This window comes from Poecilia mexicana, unplaced genomic scaffold, assembly GCF_051168715.1.
Source record: "Poecilia mexicana isolate PSO_F unplaced genomic scaffold, ASM5116871v1 scaffold_21, whole genome shotgun sequence".
In the NCBI taxonomy this organism is placed as follows: Eukaryota; Metazoa; Chordata; class Actinopteri; order Cyprinodontiformes; family Poeciliidae; genus Poecilia; species Poecilia mexicana.
In genome coordinates, this window is record NW_028263390.1 from 16515770 (window position 1) to 16531634 (window position 15865).

At 38.3% G+C, this 15865-nt stretch overlaps 2 protein-coding genes across 2 annotated transcripts in view; both read right to left on the bottom strand.

The window, feature by feature from the left end:
• Positions 1-219: 219 nt before the first annotated feature.
• Positions 220-8268, bottom strand: sytl3 (synaptotagmin-like 3). The gene is made up of 14 exons (XM_014998993.2): positions 8211-8268; positions 7627-7887; positions 6777-6986; positions 5658-5725; positions 5512-5563; positions 5364-5430; positions 5207-5279; positions 4093-4220; positions 3856-3978; positions 3533-3702; positions 3349-3445; positions 2908-3078; positions 2201-2252; positions 220-1563 (listed from the first exon to the last, which is right to left on the bottom strand). The coding sequence occupies exons 2-13, from the start codon at positions 7722-7724 to the stop codon at positions 2217-2219; spliced, it is 1293 nt and encodes a 430-aa protein (XP_014854479.1). The 5' UTR covers positions 7725-7887; positions 8211-8268; the 3' UTR covers positions 220-1563; positions 2201-2216.
• A 3853-nt stretch (positions 8269-12121) lies between these two features.
• Positions 12122-15865, bottom strand: part of enpp1 (ectonucleotide pyrophosphatase/phosphodiesterase 1) — a 33707-nt gene continuing 29963 nt past the window's right edge. The window contains exons 22-23 of the mRNA XM_088001801.1: positions 15118-15262; positions 12122-14016 (exon numbers count right to left, since the gene is read on the bottom strand). Of these exons, the coding sequence (XP_087857927.1) occupies positions 13864-14016; positions 15118-15262 (298 nt within the window). The 3' untranslated portion in view covers positions 12122-13863. The remainder of the gene's footprint in view (positions 14017-15117; positions 15263-15865) is intronic.

Sequence of the window (15865 nt, forward strand, 5' to 3'; positions counted from 1 at the left end):
TCAAATTGTCAAAAGTGATAAATCCAGTTTATTTTGATCTTCTAAATACCTAAAATAGATTAATTTTTTTAAAGTTCATAAACATTCAGAACAGTTGAAGAAATTGCATTATATGCAATAAAATGCAACAAGTCACATAAAATTAAGCTTTAACTAGAATATTTTTTATAAGTCAGTGTAAGAAAAAAGACAAAAATAAAATGGTGAAATTATGTGATATTTGAATTTATAAGACTTTTATTGGAATGTAGGTCAAAACGTCTTTAGAGGTAGAGAAGTTTTCTGACTTGGTTTTTATCCCAGCAGCAGTATGATTGTCATATTACTGCAGTGTATCAGTAAACAGGTTGTCATACCATTAGAAATAAATACATAATAAACAAATGGCAACATAAGTTAAAAGCATTACGAATAAAAGATAGTTGTGACAAAATGAACATACAGAATAAAGTGCCCAGTAGTTTAAATAATACTAACAATAATAAAACTTAGTCTGAGTGATGTTGAGAATCGCCAGGTTTTCTTTCTCTTTGCAAAAGAGTCAAGTGAAGTCGGGCAGTTTTCCAGTTGCCATGGCGACTCATGAAAAATACTGTGTCATCGTCTGCAGCTCTCCTTCCAGAGCAACAGCGTGCCAAAGCCTTGAAACCAGAGGAAGTCTCTCACATGCTCCGATACAAGAAAGGCATCATTGTGCAGGACGAAATGCTGAAGAGCCAGCCGGGCCCACTGGTCCTGCGATGCGGCGGCCGTCGCTCCAGGTTACGTTTGTCAGGCGTGTCGGTGCTTTCAAGATCATCTCGTTTGAGATGCAGAGTTCAAAATCATCATGTAGAAGGACTAAAGATTAACCAGGGATCTGAATCTGAAAGGCAGCAACACTTTACTTTAAACGGCTACGTTTATAAGCACTAAATAGTTTGGTGACTTAAAGCAGGTCCGTTTTTTTACGGCATGAATTGTGAATTAAAACTAAATTAATGATCATTTAAAAGTTGTTCTAATGTAAATGTGATTCATGAATAAATCTCCTTTGCTGTGTTTTTTTTAAAGCCTACTTTATTTTACATGCAATCTACTGTTAGGCAAAAGTGCCAGCTCTGTTTTTGTTCTGGGGTTGGGGTTAGGGTTAGGGTTAGGGTTATCAATGCACCAACTATATCTACAAAATACAGTTAATATCCTCCTATATTTTGCAGATTATCTAACTGAAGAACGTTTAGTTTTTGTTAAATATGGATTGTCTAAAAATTAATTCACATTTGTCTGAAATCCTTTCAGTTTCACTTCCAGCTGTAATTGACTGGCTTGGTCCAAATTGGTATTAAAGCCTTTGCAAACTTCAGACAAGCTAACAGAGAAAGACCACATATTTAATTTATGAGTAGACTTTATGCGCTATTTATAAATGTTTTTCCAGGGGAAAACCCAGATTTCCATAACATATTATTAAGATTAAGTTTAACGTAAAGTGTTGCCGCAGACGTTTGAAAGCAGATGTCTGCTGTTATTAGAGTACATCCAATCCTCCTCCAGGTGAAGCTTTGGCCTCTTTGTCTCCTCCTAAACAAATCACACAGACTCGTGAGTATCAACGTAAACACATGATAACACATATTATTAAATCCCTCCTCTTGAATTCACACCAGAACACACAGAACACACCCCACCACCCTCAAACTTTAAAGAGCACACACACACACACACACACACACACACACACACACACACACACACACGCACATTTAGATCATTTACACACTCTGACGTGGGTGTACAGAGCAGTGTTTACATTGTGGGGAGGGAGTCTGACGTCTCTGATAAGGCCTGTTAGTTGTTCGTTGCTTGGTGGGACATGAACCTGACCACACGGTTCTCATAATGAGGCGGTTTACTGACATCTAGTGGCCAAAAGAGAGAACTGAGAGATCAGGTATGCTGATGGGGTTTTTATTACTCCACTTTTTAAACGGTATGGAGATTGTGAATTTTTTTTTTCTTAATGTGTGGAAAGCGTTGGTTCTCCCACGTAGCAAACCGAACCTCATTACCACCATATCTAATCTTTACAGTGTGGTGTTTCATTTGCAGTGCAGACAGGAAAAGTACCATAAAACCTAATCTTTTTGCAGGATAAGTGTACACATATTTAAAAAACAGGAAATAAGGTTTGCACTAAAAGTAAGACAGATAAACTCACCATGATGGTAGGCGGTTCAGTGTCCATTGTGCTCTGCTGTGCCAGTCTCAGTCTGATAAAAACAGAAAAACACCAGGATTAACTTCAAAAGAAAAATCCTTCACAGCTCCACCAAACAGAGAATGGAAACATGTAACAGAAAATATTAATAAATGCTTGATTGATCAAAGACCTCATACAATCTGAAAGTTGCAACTTGATGCTGAAACAAGGCAGCAACTCAATGTTATGTGAAACTAATTTCCACAGTTTACTGCCAGTGCTTTGGGTTATTGCAAAGAGTGGATGAATTAATAAAGAAGGAGGATAAACAAAATTCAAAATTCTTCCAATTCATCACAGATCTGTGTTCAAATAGGACAGTTATCAATCCGTCTTTTTTAACAGCCACAACCTAAAACCCCATTGAAAATTTAACACTGATGCCACAATTTCTGACAATAAACAAACATTAATATAACAGAATTTAATTGACTACAACAGAAAAAGAAGTAGCAGAGGTGCAACTTTCTAAGGGACATTTAACCAAATATTAGTTAGCATTTCTGTATATTTTTGATTAACTTTGTCCTCTCAATTCTTGTCTTTCAATATTGACGTAGTTAAAACATTTCTTGAAGAGATTTTGTTCAAACTTTATGTTGCTATAAAACATGCTAAATCATAACTACTGGATGATATTTCAGTGCTTCTGTCCCTGTCCGTACCTTCGGACACAGCGGGTACCAGTAGAGGCCTTGGAAGGTGCTGTTCTCTTGTCTCCAGCCGTCCAGAGGAAGCAGCACCTCACCCAGAAACACTTTCTTTTTCAGTGGCCCTGAATGCCAAACAGATGCCTGCAGTCTCTTTCCAAACAGCAGATGGCGCTCTATATTATACTATAAGAAAACATAAAAAAAAGTCAAACTTACAATAGAAAAGAACTGCACTCATATCTAGCAACAAGTATTTTATGCTCCTTATCGATTACTTATGGCCCTTAAACACTTTTAACCTTAAATATACCAATCAGTTAGCTACTATTAATGTCAATTAACTATGTAATAGATATATGAGGGGTCATAATTAGATCACAAATCGCTTTTTGACAGAAAATGGGAGGCTTTTTCGCTCATAGCGATTGTTTAAAAATTATTTTATCTTATTACCTTAAAAACCTCATTATAAACGGGGTCGGTTGTGTTTTTCTTCACAGCTGTCTTCATTTTACTGTTCTTGTCCGGCAGCACGTAGAGTTTCACGTATCTACACAAGGGAATAAACACAGGACGATGAGGCTCGGGCGGAGAGCGACCAGGCGTTTGAAACATTCTGTCGTCAGGCTTCTCTTACGGGTGACTCTTCTTCTTCTTGCTGTTTCCGTACGCCAGGTTTCTGCAGGCGCCCACTGTGATTTCCAGACAGGAGCTGCTGCTGTTGTAGGCCACAGCGAGCTCCATCTCCCCGGTTACAAGGATGCCCTCAAAGACGCCACACTCGGTGCCGATGCTACTGATGCTGCCCTGGGAGATCAATAAAAACAATTCCTCATCGTTTAACGTCTCATTTAAGTAGGATTCAGTGTGAAGAGCTGCAACGGATCACAATCCGTCTTGTGTTTCTTTAATCAGAGGATGTTGTTTGAGGATGTGTTGTCGTTATCTTCGTTCACTCACTCTGTGATTGAAAGAGTGCTCCGAGCTAAATGAGGTTTCCTCCTCCGCGCCGGTAGATGAACTTTCGTGGTCGCTGTCTTTGCTTTTCTTGAACAAGTTTGGGAGACTTTCGCGTTTAGAGAGCTGGAAAACAAAAGCAACACTTTGTTTTGCTGTGTGTTTCTTTATTTTATTTTTAAAACACACAGGTAATTTGTGACGACGACAAATAACGTTCAGCGGCTACGACTGACTTACGGAGCAAGATTTGCTGATGTCCGTGTCTGACAGGCTCTTTTGGGTGCTGTAGCGAAAACACGTCCCCTTTTCGTTTGGGTCAACCGTCAGCAGGTCTCCTCTTACGTCATTTTGAGAATTGGAAAACTCTGCAATGAAAAAGTAAAATTAAGTAAAGTAAAGACAAGAACCAAGTAGCTGCTGAGATAAAAGATTTGGCCCGGATAGCCTTAAAAGGCTCTTCGGGTTTTGCTATCTTTATATCTCGTTGTGTTTCTGTTTCTGAAGCCTCTGCTGATGCAACAGTTATAAAACATCAAAGGGATTTTTTTTCTATGTTGTACGAGTTTGAGCGTATTTCCTGTGTGGTTATGACTGTGCGTATATTCAGCTTCCTGGGGGACAGATGAGGGTATATTGATATGACATCCGAAGGAAATCACGTTTCTGGAGCCAAGCTGATTGGTGGTAGCTTGTAAAAGCACTCATACCATTTTGTTACGTTATAAACAACAAACTTAAACGTGGATTTATTTGTGATAAACCAAGGTAAGTGACTTTGTAATTGTGAAATGGAAGAAACATAACATAATGCACAAATTTACAAATTAAAAACTGAAAACAGTGGCATGCATTTGTTTTGAACCTCTAGTACTTTCATTTCTACTTGGTAAACACAGTGTTTAGAGTCTGGGGTTTATTTTAGGCAACAACCATAATCATACAACCAGAGCTACAATGGTGGGTTTTGAGGTTGTGGGAAGATTTATAACTTGTTTTTCATAGTCAATATTCATCCAACCTGATGGATGAATACAAAGCAGATTATGCTTTGCAAAAGTCTCTAGATGAACAAAATGGATGGGCCTTACTGACTTTATAGCAGAGAAAGTTGATCCTACAAAGTATGAACTGAGGGGGACTGAGTAGAAATGCACAACAAACTTTCTAGATTTTTATTTGAGAAACAAATGAAATGAAGAAAATTGCTTTTTTCTTCTATTTCAAAATTTACTTGCTATTTTGTGTTGGTTTATCACATGAAATCTCACTAAAACTTGGTGGTTATATATCTAAAAAATGTTCCAGGGGTTATGAGTTTAGCTTTCAATGTGAGGGAAAAAAAAGAACGTACTTCTAATGTGACTCCTGAAGCAAAGCATAAGATCCTCCATAGATTGTGTAAAAGCCTTTGAATTCTTCAGTTCCTGCAGATCAAAACACAAAAACAGTCAGCCAGTCTGCTGAGCTGCTTCACTGCAACGTCAAGTTGGAATATTTCAGTGCTTTACCCTAAATCTTCCTCTAAAATCCTGTTCCATGTGAGGAGGAGGAGTTGGAGGCACAACGGCTATGTGTCTGCAACATTCAGGAAATAATCAGAGAAAATTCAGAAGGAGCTAATGACAGAATGAGTAAATACAAAGAGGCAAATCCTACCTCTGCACACTGTAGAGTTTTAGTAGTTTCTCTCCCACTGTCTCGTATTTGTCTGTGAAAGTGTGAAATAGTACAGATTTATACTCACGCAATAAAAAAAAAAATAAAACGTGCTTTACGTTCATGCAGTCTGAGTTCAAACAAACCTTTGGTGGCAGAAAATTTCTTTGCCCTTTCTTCCAGAAACCATTCTCCTGATCTGATCTTCACTTCCCTGTTGAGAGGAGACAAAGACAATCATAAAACGGTGCAAATTCTCTAAAAGAAAGTGCAGAAAGTATCGTTTTATCTCTGTTTTCTTTTCAATCACCTCCAACGATGTATATTGAACTCAAGCTTATTATGCCACCCTAAATCCTGCAGTGCAAAAAAAAAAAAATAAAAAAAAATAAAATAAATAAATCCTAGCAAGTATTTTTGGTCTAGTTTCTGATGCAAACATCTCAGTGCACTTGAAAGAGAAAAAAACTAGTAACTTTTTTAGCAAGATATACTGTAGGAGCTTGTTTTAAGAAAATCATACATTAATATTGATAAAAACTAACTAGTTTTAGTGGCAGATTATTCACTTATAACAAGATGTTTTTCCCCTGGTACCAGTGAAATAAAAAAAGCACTAGTGCCAGTGGAACCAGGACTTTTTCAAGTGTATTAAGATTATTTGCACTAGAAATTAAACGAACATACTTAAGATTTTGTATTTTTAGCTTATTGTAAGAGAACGTCAGCAAAGAGTGGCATTGTGGGCTCACCAACAAACAGTTCATGCTCTCTAAATACCAGCCAGGTGTTAGAGAAGCAAGCCAGGAAGATTGATTTTCTCAGGGGTTTAACTTTCCAGGTGGGTTAGGTGTAAAAGAAACTTTAGTGCCTGTAACAGCACCTCATCCCACTGTTACGTTTGGTGGAGGACGTGTAAGGCTGCGTGCTTTTTTTATTTTCCAAAACGGGACAAAATTCCAAATATGATATTGGTTACAGCAAAAGAAGAAGAAAAAACTCAGAAAGCGAAATCCAGGTTTTCTTGCCCCTCTTATAACTAACTTCTTTTTTTTTCTCTTTGCTGGAATTTTGGGAAACATTTCACTTTTATCACAGTTTGTTCACATGGCCACTCTACAGCCTGCACAGTGGTTTTTAACCGAACCAAAGTGAAAGTCTCAATTACATACACCAACCAGCACTACTGTGCTGGCAGCGGTTCACACGTCTCATTTCTTCATTCGCCGAGTCACGCAATTCATCTGCACGGCTGCATCACTCACCTGTAAGCATAACACACGGTGCACTTCCAATCTGCAACCCCCACACGGCACCGGGTGCAGATGCGGTGGCTGCAGCCGCGGCACACGGCGCCGGTGTTCCAGAACTTCCCCAGAGGCCTCTGGCACCGGGCGCAGGTCCTCTCTCCGTACTGCCGGGCGTAGCTCTTTGCGCCCTTCCTGCGCAGGTCCTGCAGATCGCCCTTCATCTTCCTGAAGTAGAAAAGGACAAAACCACGGGATCTTTAATGCCTGGACTTATAGCCTCTGTCTTTTAGCTGCAGTTTGTATGTCAGTAGCAGCAGCAGCAGCAGCAGCAGCAGCAGCAGCTGTGGAGATGCTGTTCTTCCTTGAAGTTTGGGGAAGGTAGATGAACGATGGAAGAATTGAAAACATACAGTCAGTCGTGTCTTGGAGTGGCCCAGTCAAAGTCCAGACCTTACTCCATCTGAGAATTACAGCAAAACGTGAACATTTATGTCCACGTGTTTCCTACACTGAGTGTGATAGTTTTGCAAAAATAATAAAGTGCAAAAACTTCAAAGTTGATAGAGTTTTACCCCCAGAGGACTTGATGCTTCGTTAAATCGTAATAAAAATATGTAGAATATGTGACTGTAATGTTTGAATACTTTGTGAGAAATTAGCTGGATTTGCGCATGAAACAGACTGACTGCAGCTCACTGATGCATCCGTTTTTTTAAATTATTATTTAAAGACCAACACAGACGTCATATTTACACAGAACTGTTTCTTTTTAGGACCTCCATCCGAGCTGTCAGTTCTGACTCATCCTGCGTTACTGAGAAGCAGTTCCACCGCAAAACCTCTATGTTAGCACAAAACTACTCACCTGATCCTCTCCTCTTCAATCTTCCGCAGATGTTTGTCTCTGTGAAGAACCTCCAGGACGCGTTCTCTCTCCAGAACTTGGAGAAAACTTAAATCCATCTTTATAAGGCGTCAGTTTCTGCTCAAATGTATCCGCTTCTGTCCTCTCTGAAAGCGCTCCGCTCTGCTTTCCTCTGTTATGACTCCACCTCCTCTCGCTCTCTCCTCTTTAAACCTTCCCCGCTCAGTAGATCCTCCCCCTCCAGACCTCCTCTTTTGCCTTCTGGAGAAAAGAAAAAAAAGATTAAACCCAGAGAGATAGAAAAGGTCAGTGTGATTGCAGCCCATCTTTTCTTTCTTCTGACTGTGATGTCACCGAGATTTAATTCCTGCCTCAGTCAGATATGATGCAGTTTTCTTTGCACTTCGATTGAATGACATAATTCTATCAACAAAAAGAAAAAAAAAAAAGCTGGAAATACCCCGATTATGTTCTTCTCTTCACAGTAACTTTAGACTATAATACTTATTTTAGGGCTTCGGAGAAAATTAACTTCCTCTTTTCTATTTTATTTTGTCCTTCAGACAAAGTCCTGTCACTCTCACCTTCTTCAGATGTTAAATCTGTTCTCTCTCAGCTGCAGGAAGTGCAGTGGCGCTTCAATGATGGCTGCAAAACAAAAACCAAATGCCAGGACTTGCATTATTTATGACTGATGTGCTCTGGTGGCCTAGTTTCTCTCCTAAAACAGAAAACCTATTCAGATCACTTATCATCCCTTTCTGTAAGAGTTTTAGCTTCACTGTTTAAAACACAAATAACTGTAAGAGAGAGAAGGGAGCATACTACAAAACACTTTAAAAAAGGAGAAATAAATTCTAATATCTTAAAGATCCTATCCAGTTGTGCACTTGCAAGAAAAACACTCATAAAAAAATATACGCATATACATTTGAAAAAGTGTCAAACCTTTGCTATAATAGCATGACATGTTGTGATTTCACACAAACTCTAACATAAATGCCAAATCAGGACAGGATGATGACACACAATGAAACGCTTCACAACACTGAAACCGTGACAGTTAAGTTTTCATGCTCGGGGAAATTACAAAACTGTGTGACAGACGTCAAACCTACTAAAAATAAAACAGAAAAGTTGAGCTTATCAAACTTCCTGAATCCAGATTTATTGATACCCGTTTCTGTATTCCAGGCTGGCAGAAAAGCGTTCATACTAAAGAATTTACTTTATATGTTCCTGTCTGAATACGTCAATGTTGAACTTTTTTCTAACAAATCAAATTCAGAATTAAAATCTTATACGGTGAAGGAGGCAAAATTGTTGCTTATTTTGTTGTTTTTCCTTAATTCACTTAGTTAAGAGGGAAAACACACAATCACCCCACCATCTAAACTTATCTTCATTCATGATTCACAGAAATTACTGCTGACAAGTTAATACCAAAGATGCTAAGATTCCTGCTGCCTCGCTTTGTGTTTGTCTGAAACACATCCTCAGTCTGACTCTGGAGGAAAAAAATCAAACTGTCTTTGGAAACTCTTGGCTTTAGGCCGCAGTGGACCTTTTAACAGGACAATAATTTGACACATATGGTCAGTGTTGTCAGGAAGGATTGTCAAGTCTCCAGACCTGAATTAACCAAGAAATGACAGAGAGAACTAAGCATGTGTTTAGTGGAGAGGAAGCCTTTAAACCATAAGGATATTTAAATTCACCCGCAAAAATATGACTTTAGAAATAACTTGTGAAGCCACAACTGAAAGCGAATATTTAAACAACGTAACTGTTTCACTTTCTGACACTAATTCAGACTAAGCTTTTTCTTTGTTTGCCCAGTTCACCTGAGTAGCTTTCTTTTGTTTTATTTTTATTTTTTTAACTTTCCTTAAAGTCATAAGCTTAAGGCAATGGCTGCAAACAGATGCACAATTACACATCCGTAAATCTTTGAAAAGCAGAAGTGGAGCCTCCTGCGCAAGCAACAAAAATGTAGCAAGTGGCTTTTGGGTGATAAGCAACAACAAAACATTTGTCTTGACAGCGGTAAACCCAGATGAACAAATGTCCAGCAGTTAAGCTTGTGTTGCAAGGTAACGACTCTGGGCTTGGCTGGGGTTGCTAGGTAACAGTGCAGTGCAAAACGCCACAAGAACCTCCTTAATAATTAGGAGGTTGATTTCAAACTTCTCATTTTTCAGCCACCCAAAAACATTAACTAGGTGCCAGAAAATGTCTGAATAGTTTTTTTAAGATCTAGGATTGTTTTTTTTTTTTTTGAAGAAATGGAGACCCAAATGGAAGAATAAAAAAAACATACAAAAAGGGAATTTTGTACAATACGTCCCCTTTAAAATACATCCAGAGATTTGCCTCCATTAACTGCTGAAATGTTTTGATTTGATCTTGCAGAGGCATGAAACTGTAATCTGTGAATTTGAAGAAAGTAATAAAAATATATTTGGCAATTCTGACTGAAGTAAAAGAAAAAAGGATGTCTAATATATTGCCAGACAGTGTAAACTGTATCTGATAGTTGAGGGAGACATATATCTAAGAGATTTTACAGGATAAACTTAAATTAATTGGATATCTCACTCATAATTAATATATTCCCTAAAATGGAAAATCTGTGCTTGAGGTCATCACTTACAAGGAAGCAGCGTCATAGCTATTGAGTGGTGCAGAAGTGGCCTGTTGAATAGCTCAGTGTCAGCCTGTGTTAGCAGATAAAACCCTTCACTTGTACTAACCAGAGCTGCCAGGAAGCCTGCGGAAAAAAAAAAAAAAATTGTGTTGGTTTTAATTAGACACGATTGATGATCAAGGGACACAGCAGCGAAGGCAGTGGGGCGACAGTCATTTCAGGCCTGACAGGTAAAACATACTCATTTGTCACGCAGCCCTTCTATGCAGAGGAGATAGATGAATAAGATTCTATGTGGTTTAGCAGAGGCACAGTTCCAATTTGAGAACAGAGAGGGGGATGGTGTGACTGTATCAGCAGACCGTATTAGCAGACCACATCAGTGACAGTAAAAGACACCTAGCTGACTACCACGGAACCTAAAAATGGCTCCAGAGTACCGTGAGAATGACCAAACCAAATAAAGGTGACGTGTTCAGCGGCTGCACAAGAGTTTCCTGGAAGATCTGAGGGAGGAACTGCATGCAAACTTGTAGCTGCAAGCAAATCCAGATAAGAAACCAAAAGCTCCTCTGAGCTCACAGAAGAGGGGTTCAGAAAATAATCTGTGTTTTTAAAGCTGCTGTGTGTAACTTTTATTAAAAAAAATGTTTTTAACTTATTTGTAAAAACTATCACTGACAGTGTGAGACATAATTTGCAAAAAATCGACTTCCTTTGAAATAAATTGCTGTGACAGAGTACCGTCTTAGCGTTATTAATCACTCTTGTGTACGTGCTGCTCCTCCCTTTCTCTCTGCTACACTAAACTAGTTCACAACCACAAAGCCTGCCATGAATGCTAAGGCTAGTTAGCATGGCTAGATAAATAGTTTTCATGGAATGGTAAGTTGTTTCTCCACCATTAGCACATTTAGCAACGGGTACACAGGTATGACTGACAGCACTTAGAGCTTCTTCCATGCTCTGATTGGTTGTTTTTGACCAGAAGTGGTGCAATCCTTCAGGTGACAATAGTAGCTCTGGGAGGAGATTGATCTTTTCACAGATTATCTGCTTCATATTATACAGATAATCTGTATTATACTGTCACACAACATGATGATAGTTTTAACAAATACATAAACAAACATATTTTTGTAAAAGTCACATACTGCAGCTTTAAATTCTGGAAAATCACAGTCCACACCGTTCCCAAATGTTGCCGCAAGGAAATAAAATTTAAAACACCTTTAAATGAAGTCATTTAAAGTAAGCAGTGTTATTGTTTTACAGGATAAACTACATATAGGAATTTTGTCTTCACATAGTTCCTTCTTACATGAACATTTCTATAAACACATCTTTCAACTGTACATAATGTTCTAAGAACAAATGACCACAACGTGATTGGAGTTGCAACAGGTTAACCAAGCATGTCAACCAACATGTCAGGCAAAAGTCATGAGAACTGAACTCTTTCTGATGCCAGTTAAGAGAAAGGAGAGAGGATAGGTTTGTGGTCTGAGAATTAGGTTACTGCAGAGCGGAGAGGTGCTGAGCAGAGAGCTGCAAAGTCTTACCTTCAGTTTGAACGGCACTGATGGAGCGGTCAGCCCGAGGAAGTGGCAGATTTTTATACGCGGCAGAGGAAATGTGTGCAGCTCTGCTTCCTTCCTCTATGTGTTCACACAGGCTGTTGCAAGCTGGAGGACTTTTACACTGCAACAGCTGCTTGGTTTTTATCTTATCTCTTTGTTTCGTCTGAAAAATTCCCTGTTTTGTTGACGTGAGAGCGCGTAAAATCATTTTTTGCATCAGCACTAATTCTGATTGAATAGTAAAAAAACAAAAACAAAACACAAATAGTAAGTTTGGTATAGAATGTATTTCTTTATGTCTACGTTTCTGACAGTACTGAAACACATCATGGACACTTTGAGGAACTCGATGTAAAATCAATACATTGGAAATTATAGTGTGGTGTTTCCAAATTTATATCCACACGTACACACATTTATACAAACACTCATGCATGGATTGATAAAGGAACTTTTCCAAAACATACAACATCCTGTACATCACTGAAAGAGATGAACGGCAGAAATAACAACATAGAAATGAAAGAGAATCAGGAGGTAGAGTGATGGTGGTTTGATCCAAGTTACTGCAGTCTGCATGGAGAAGATAGGGGAAAAGCTACACACACATGCACACACACACCTTACTGCCAAAAATGTAGAAACAAGAAATCACTTCATTAAAACTGGTCTGGCAGCATGAAGTAGGCTAAAAGCTCTAAAATAGCAACACATAATGCCCTGAACGAAAGAAATTCAAGAACAGATAGGGAACAAAATCACTGATATCTACACTCAAATTCATTCTGACGAGGCTTGTTTGCCAGATTAAAGTAACATTTAAGCAGATATTGAACATCACATTTTATTTTCCTCAGAAAATGTTTTTTTTTTATTGGTCTGAAATGATATTTTAATCTTAAATGTCGTGTTTTCGTCCGCTGTATGCAGAAAATCATCATAATTCACAGAAATAGAGGCTTGTGAACATTATTTTCAGTGTAATTAATCAGTACGTTGTGTTTCACTCCAGGAATTCATTTTCTGAAATATATTAGCTAAACACATTTATAACTGTAATTCAGCAAGTTATTGAACATAAAATATGATTAAACTAGTCAGTATTCATTGTAGTATTTCAGATGGGGAATTTACTGACATCTTGTGGCTCAACTGGACATTGCAAACACATAGATACAATTAAAATGATCTTAAAGCCATAAATTACTTTTTCTCTTTGTGTAGAAAATGAAAGAGAGGGCGATAAAAGCATAAAAGCTAATTATAAATAGTTTTTTTTAGTTATTTAATTATAAAAAATACAAAAACTAATTGATTGCTAGAAATTGTTTTTAATTTAAATGGTGTAACACCAATAAACCCTCTTCCATTTTCTTTCACACACTCATCGGTATAAAATAAAAGCACAACAATTTTGCTTCTGTGGAAGAATCTTCTGCCTGTGGAAGGGCAAATAATCCATGATCAACATGCACAAACTAAAAATAGAATAAATCTTTTCAAAAATTGATCAAATGCCAAAAGTAGTACTGGTGCAAAACCATAAAAATAAAAAGAATATACATTAAAATTAGGCAGGAACAAAACTTGGATGGATAGACCTCGTAAAGTAAGGCATGATTTCTTTGATTTTATCCAATACGGTGATGTATTCCTGATATTTCACAGGCAACAAATATTCCAGACAAAAACAAACAACAACAAAAAAACGCTTATATTTTTCAAAAAAAGTGAGGAAGGTCAAAAATTTTTATTTTTTAAATTGAGATTCACTGCATAGATTCGTGCCTAAATTACAGGAAGACTGGTCTTAAAAACGATTATTTGACTAATGAAATGAACGGCCCTTCAAGTTAGAAATATTCTGGTTTGAAATAAGAACCTTTTATTAATGAAACAACTACAAAACCCACTGTCTGTGGTGCATCCAAAAAACAAACAAACAAAAAAAGGTAGCTGCATGCCCACCAGTCTGGTTGTGTTTGGTTGGTTTAGCCATAGTCTCTAAGTTTAAATCGTGTGTAGAAATGTTTTGAGCTGTATCGTTTCTTCCACCGATATCCTGCCGTGGTAGAAGCTGAGTCCCGTTAGCAGCTCGATGTCTCGGACTCGTGCGATGTGAAACCTCAGCCACTCCTTCACCCACGACAAGTCAGACTCCGCCTGAAGAGAGGCGGAAAGAGAAATTACGACCACAAACATAGTGTAATATTTTATATATAACGCTGTGTTATACGTAATGCTCTCCTTGTCTGCCTCTGAGGGCAGCCATGTCCTACCAAGATTGCTTTTGTGCTAATTTGTGAGATGTTTGGATATTGTTTTCTAACCTAACCCTCGTTTAACCCTTTCATGACATAAGTTTCACATATCTGCCTGGATATTTTTGCCTATTTTAATTGTACGCAGTTCTTTAAATGTCTTGTGAGTAAATATATTTGCCCATTTATCCATAACAACTAGAGCTTTCAATATCTATTTTTGCAATTTATCATCTATTAATAGAGCGCCCCTCAGATTAATTTCACTCCCTGCTATGGCGGGGGATGAAATTACCGTAATAACCAGATATTGGCTGGAAAGCGCAACGTCTCCCCTTTCAGAAACTGTTGGAATTTTTCAGATAGCGCAACGTGTGGTGGAGTTACGGTACCGCAAATTTGGCTGGATCCCACTGATCCATTTGGTCCGAAAGGGTTACATTTTTCCACGACTTTATTTTCCGACCTGTCTGCTTCTTTCTAGGTTTTCAAGATGCTACTTGTTCACTAATCCTGTTCTGGATTAGTGGTTATGTCAAGTCACGGCAAGTTTACTTGTATAGCACATTTCAGCAAAAAGGCTCAAACCCCATCATTACAATCCTCAAGCAAATTAAATATATCAATCAATGTTTCAGTTATTACAAATCAAAGGCAACTCTAAACAGGTAAGGGTTTTTAAAGCATCTGTTCAGTGCTTGGGTCACCTGGTGACATCATAATGTAGATCTGTGTATTAATAGAGAAAAGAAGTCCTGTAACAGACATAACTGCTCTCATTACTGCACAGCGAGGTTAAAGTACACATAAGTTGACTCTATTTAAAAAAAGGTGATGTATAATTACATTAAGATGACCTGGATTGTAGCACCCTGCAGTTATTCTGCTTTGTGTTCACATGAGAGATTGTCCGCGCGGTTTCTCTACATTTGCTCGGCGCTGTAGTTGTACGGAGCTTTTATCTGAGGTGAAGTGCACAGAGGTGTGGTTGGTTGTTACTCACAGCACAGAACTCTGAGTAGTCAGCTTTGTGGGGCATGATGAATGCTATGGCCTGAAGTGGACCCTCACAGTTAACAGGACTGAAGCTTGAGTTGTGACAGCTGGTCATGATCAAGAAGAAATGCGTTGGCACTGCAGTTTCATTCCTGGAGAGAGAGAGAGAGAACGGTTTGTGGGGGTTTTAACAAAAAACTACTGGAACAAAAAGGGTTTCCTGGGAGGAAGGAGATTTTCTTTAACTCTTCTGATTTCCACCTTCTGTGATGCGATGACACAAATCTGTCCCCCCCTCTCTATTTGTCAAAAATAGTCCTGGATTTCCACACCAGGGGCACTACCACAAGATAACTGCCAGGGGATGTGAGGAAACGCTGTCAGTATTTCCTGGTTAAATCACAGATTAAACAGAAATAAACCTCGCAGGAAACGGGGGAAAGATTAGAAGAACATAATCAGTAATGATGTATAGCGTTCTTCTCCAAAGTTCAGCGCGTGTGGTTTGATGAGATGTGACCAAACAAACACCGTACTGTCAACTGGTTTTGATTTACATGTTGCACAATCTTTGTTTAGCAACATTGTAATTGCCCTGGGTATTTTATCATGCACAACCACATCTTTGATTTATGTGAAAATGCTTCCTCGCTCAGAAATGGAGGAATTACACTTAAATAGCTCACAAGTGTTGGCTAAGTGTGAAACCTTTGGTCTGATCTTAACCAATAAATGTGTCGATCGTCTTCTTGCTT

Excerpts from the sequence above, each read along its gene's own strand:
- sytl3 (XM_014998993.2), bottom strand. The coding sequence starts at position 7,724 with ATGGATTTAAGTTTTCTCCAAGTTCTGGAGAGAGAACGCGTCCTGGAG. Across the intron at positions 5,564-5,657 it reads GAAATTTTCTGCCACCAAAG|ACAAATACGAGACAGTGGGA; the intron begins GTTTGTTTGAAC and ends ACACTTTCACAG. Across the intron at positions 3,703-3,855 it reads AGCACTCTTTCAATCACAGA|GGCAGCATCAGTAGCATCGG; the intron begins GTGAGTGAACGA and ends TTGATCTCCCAG.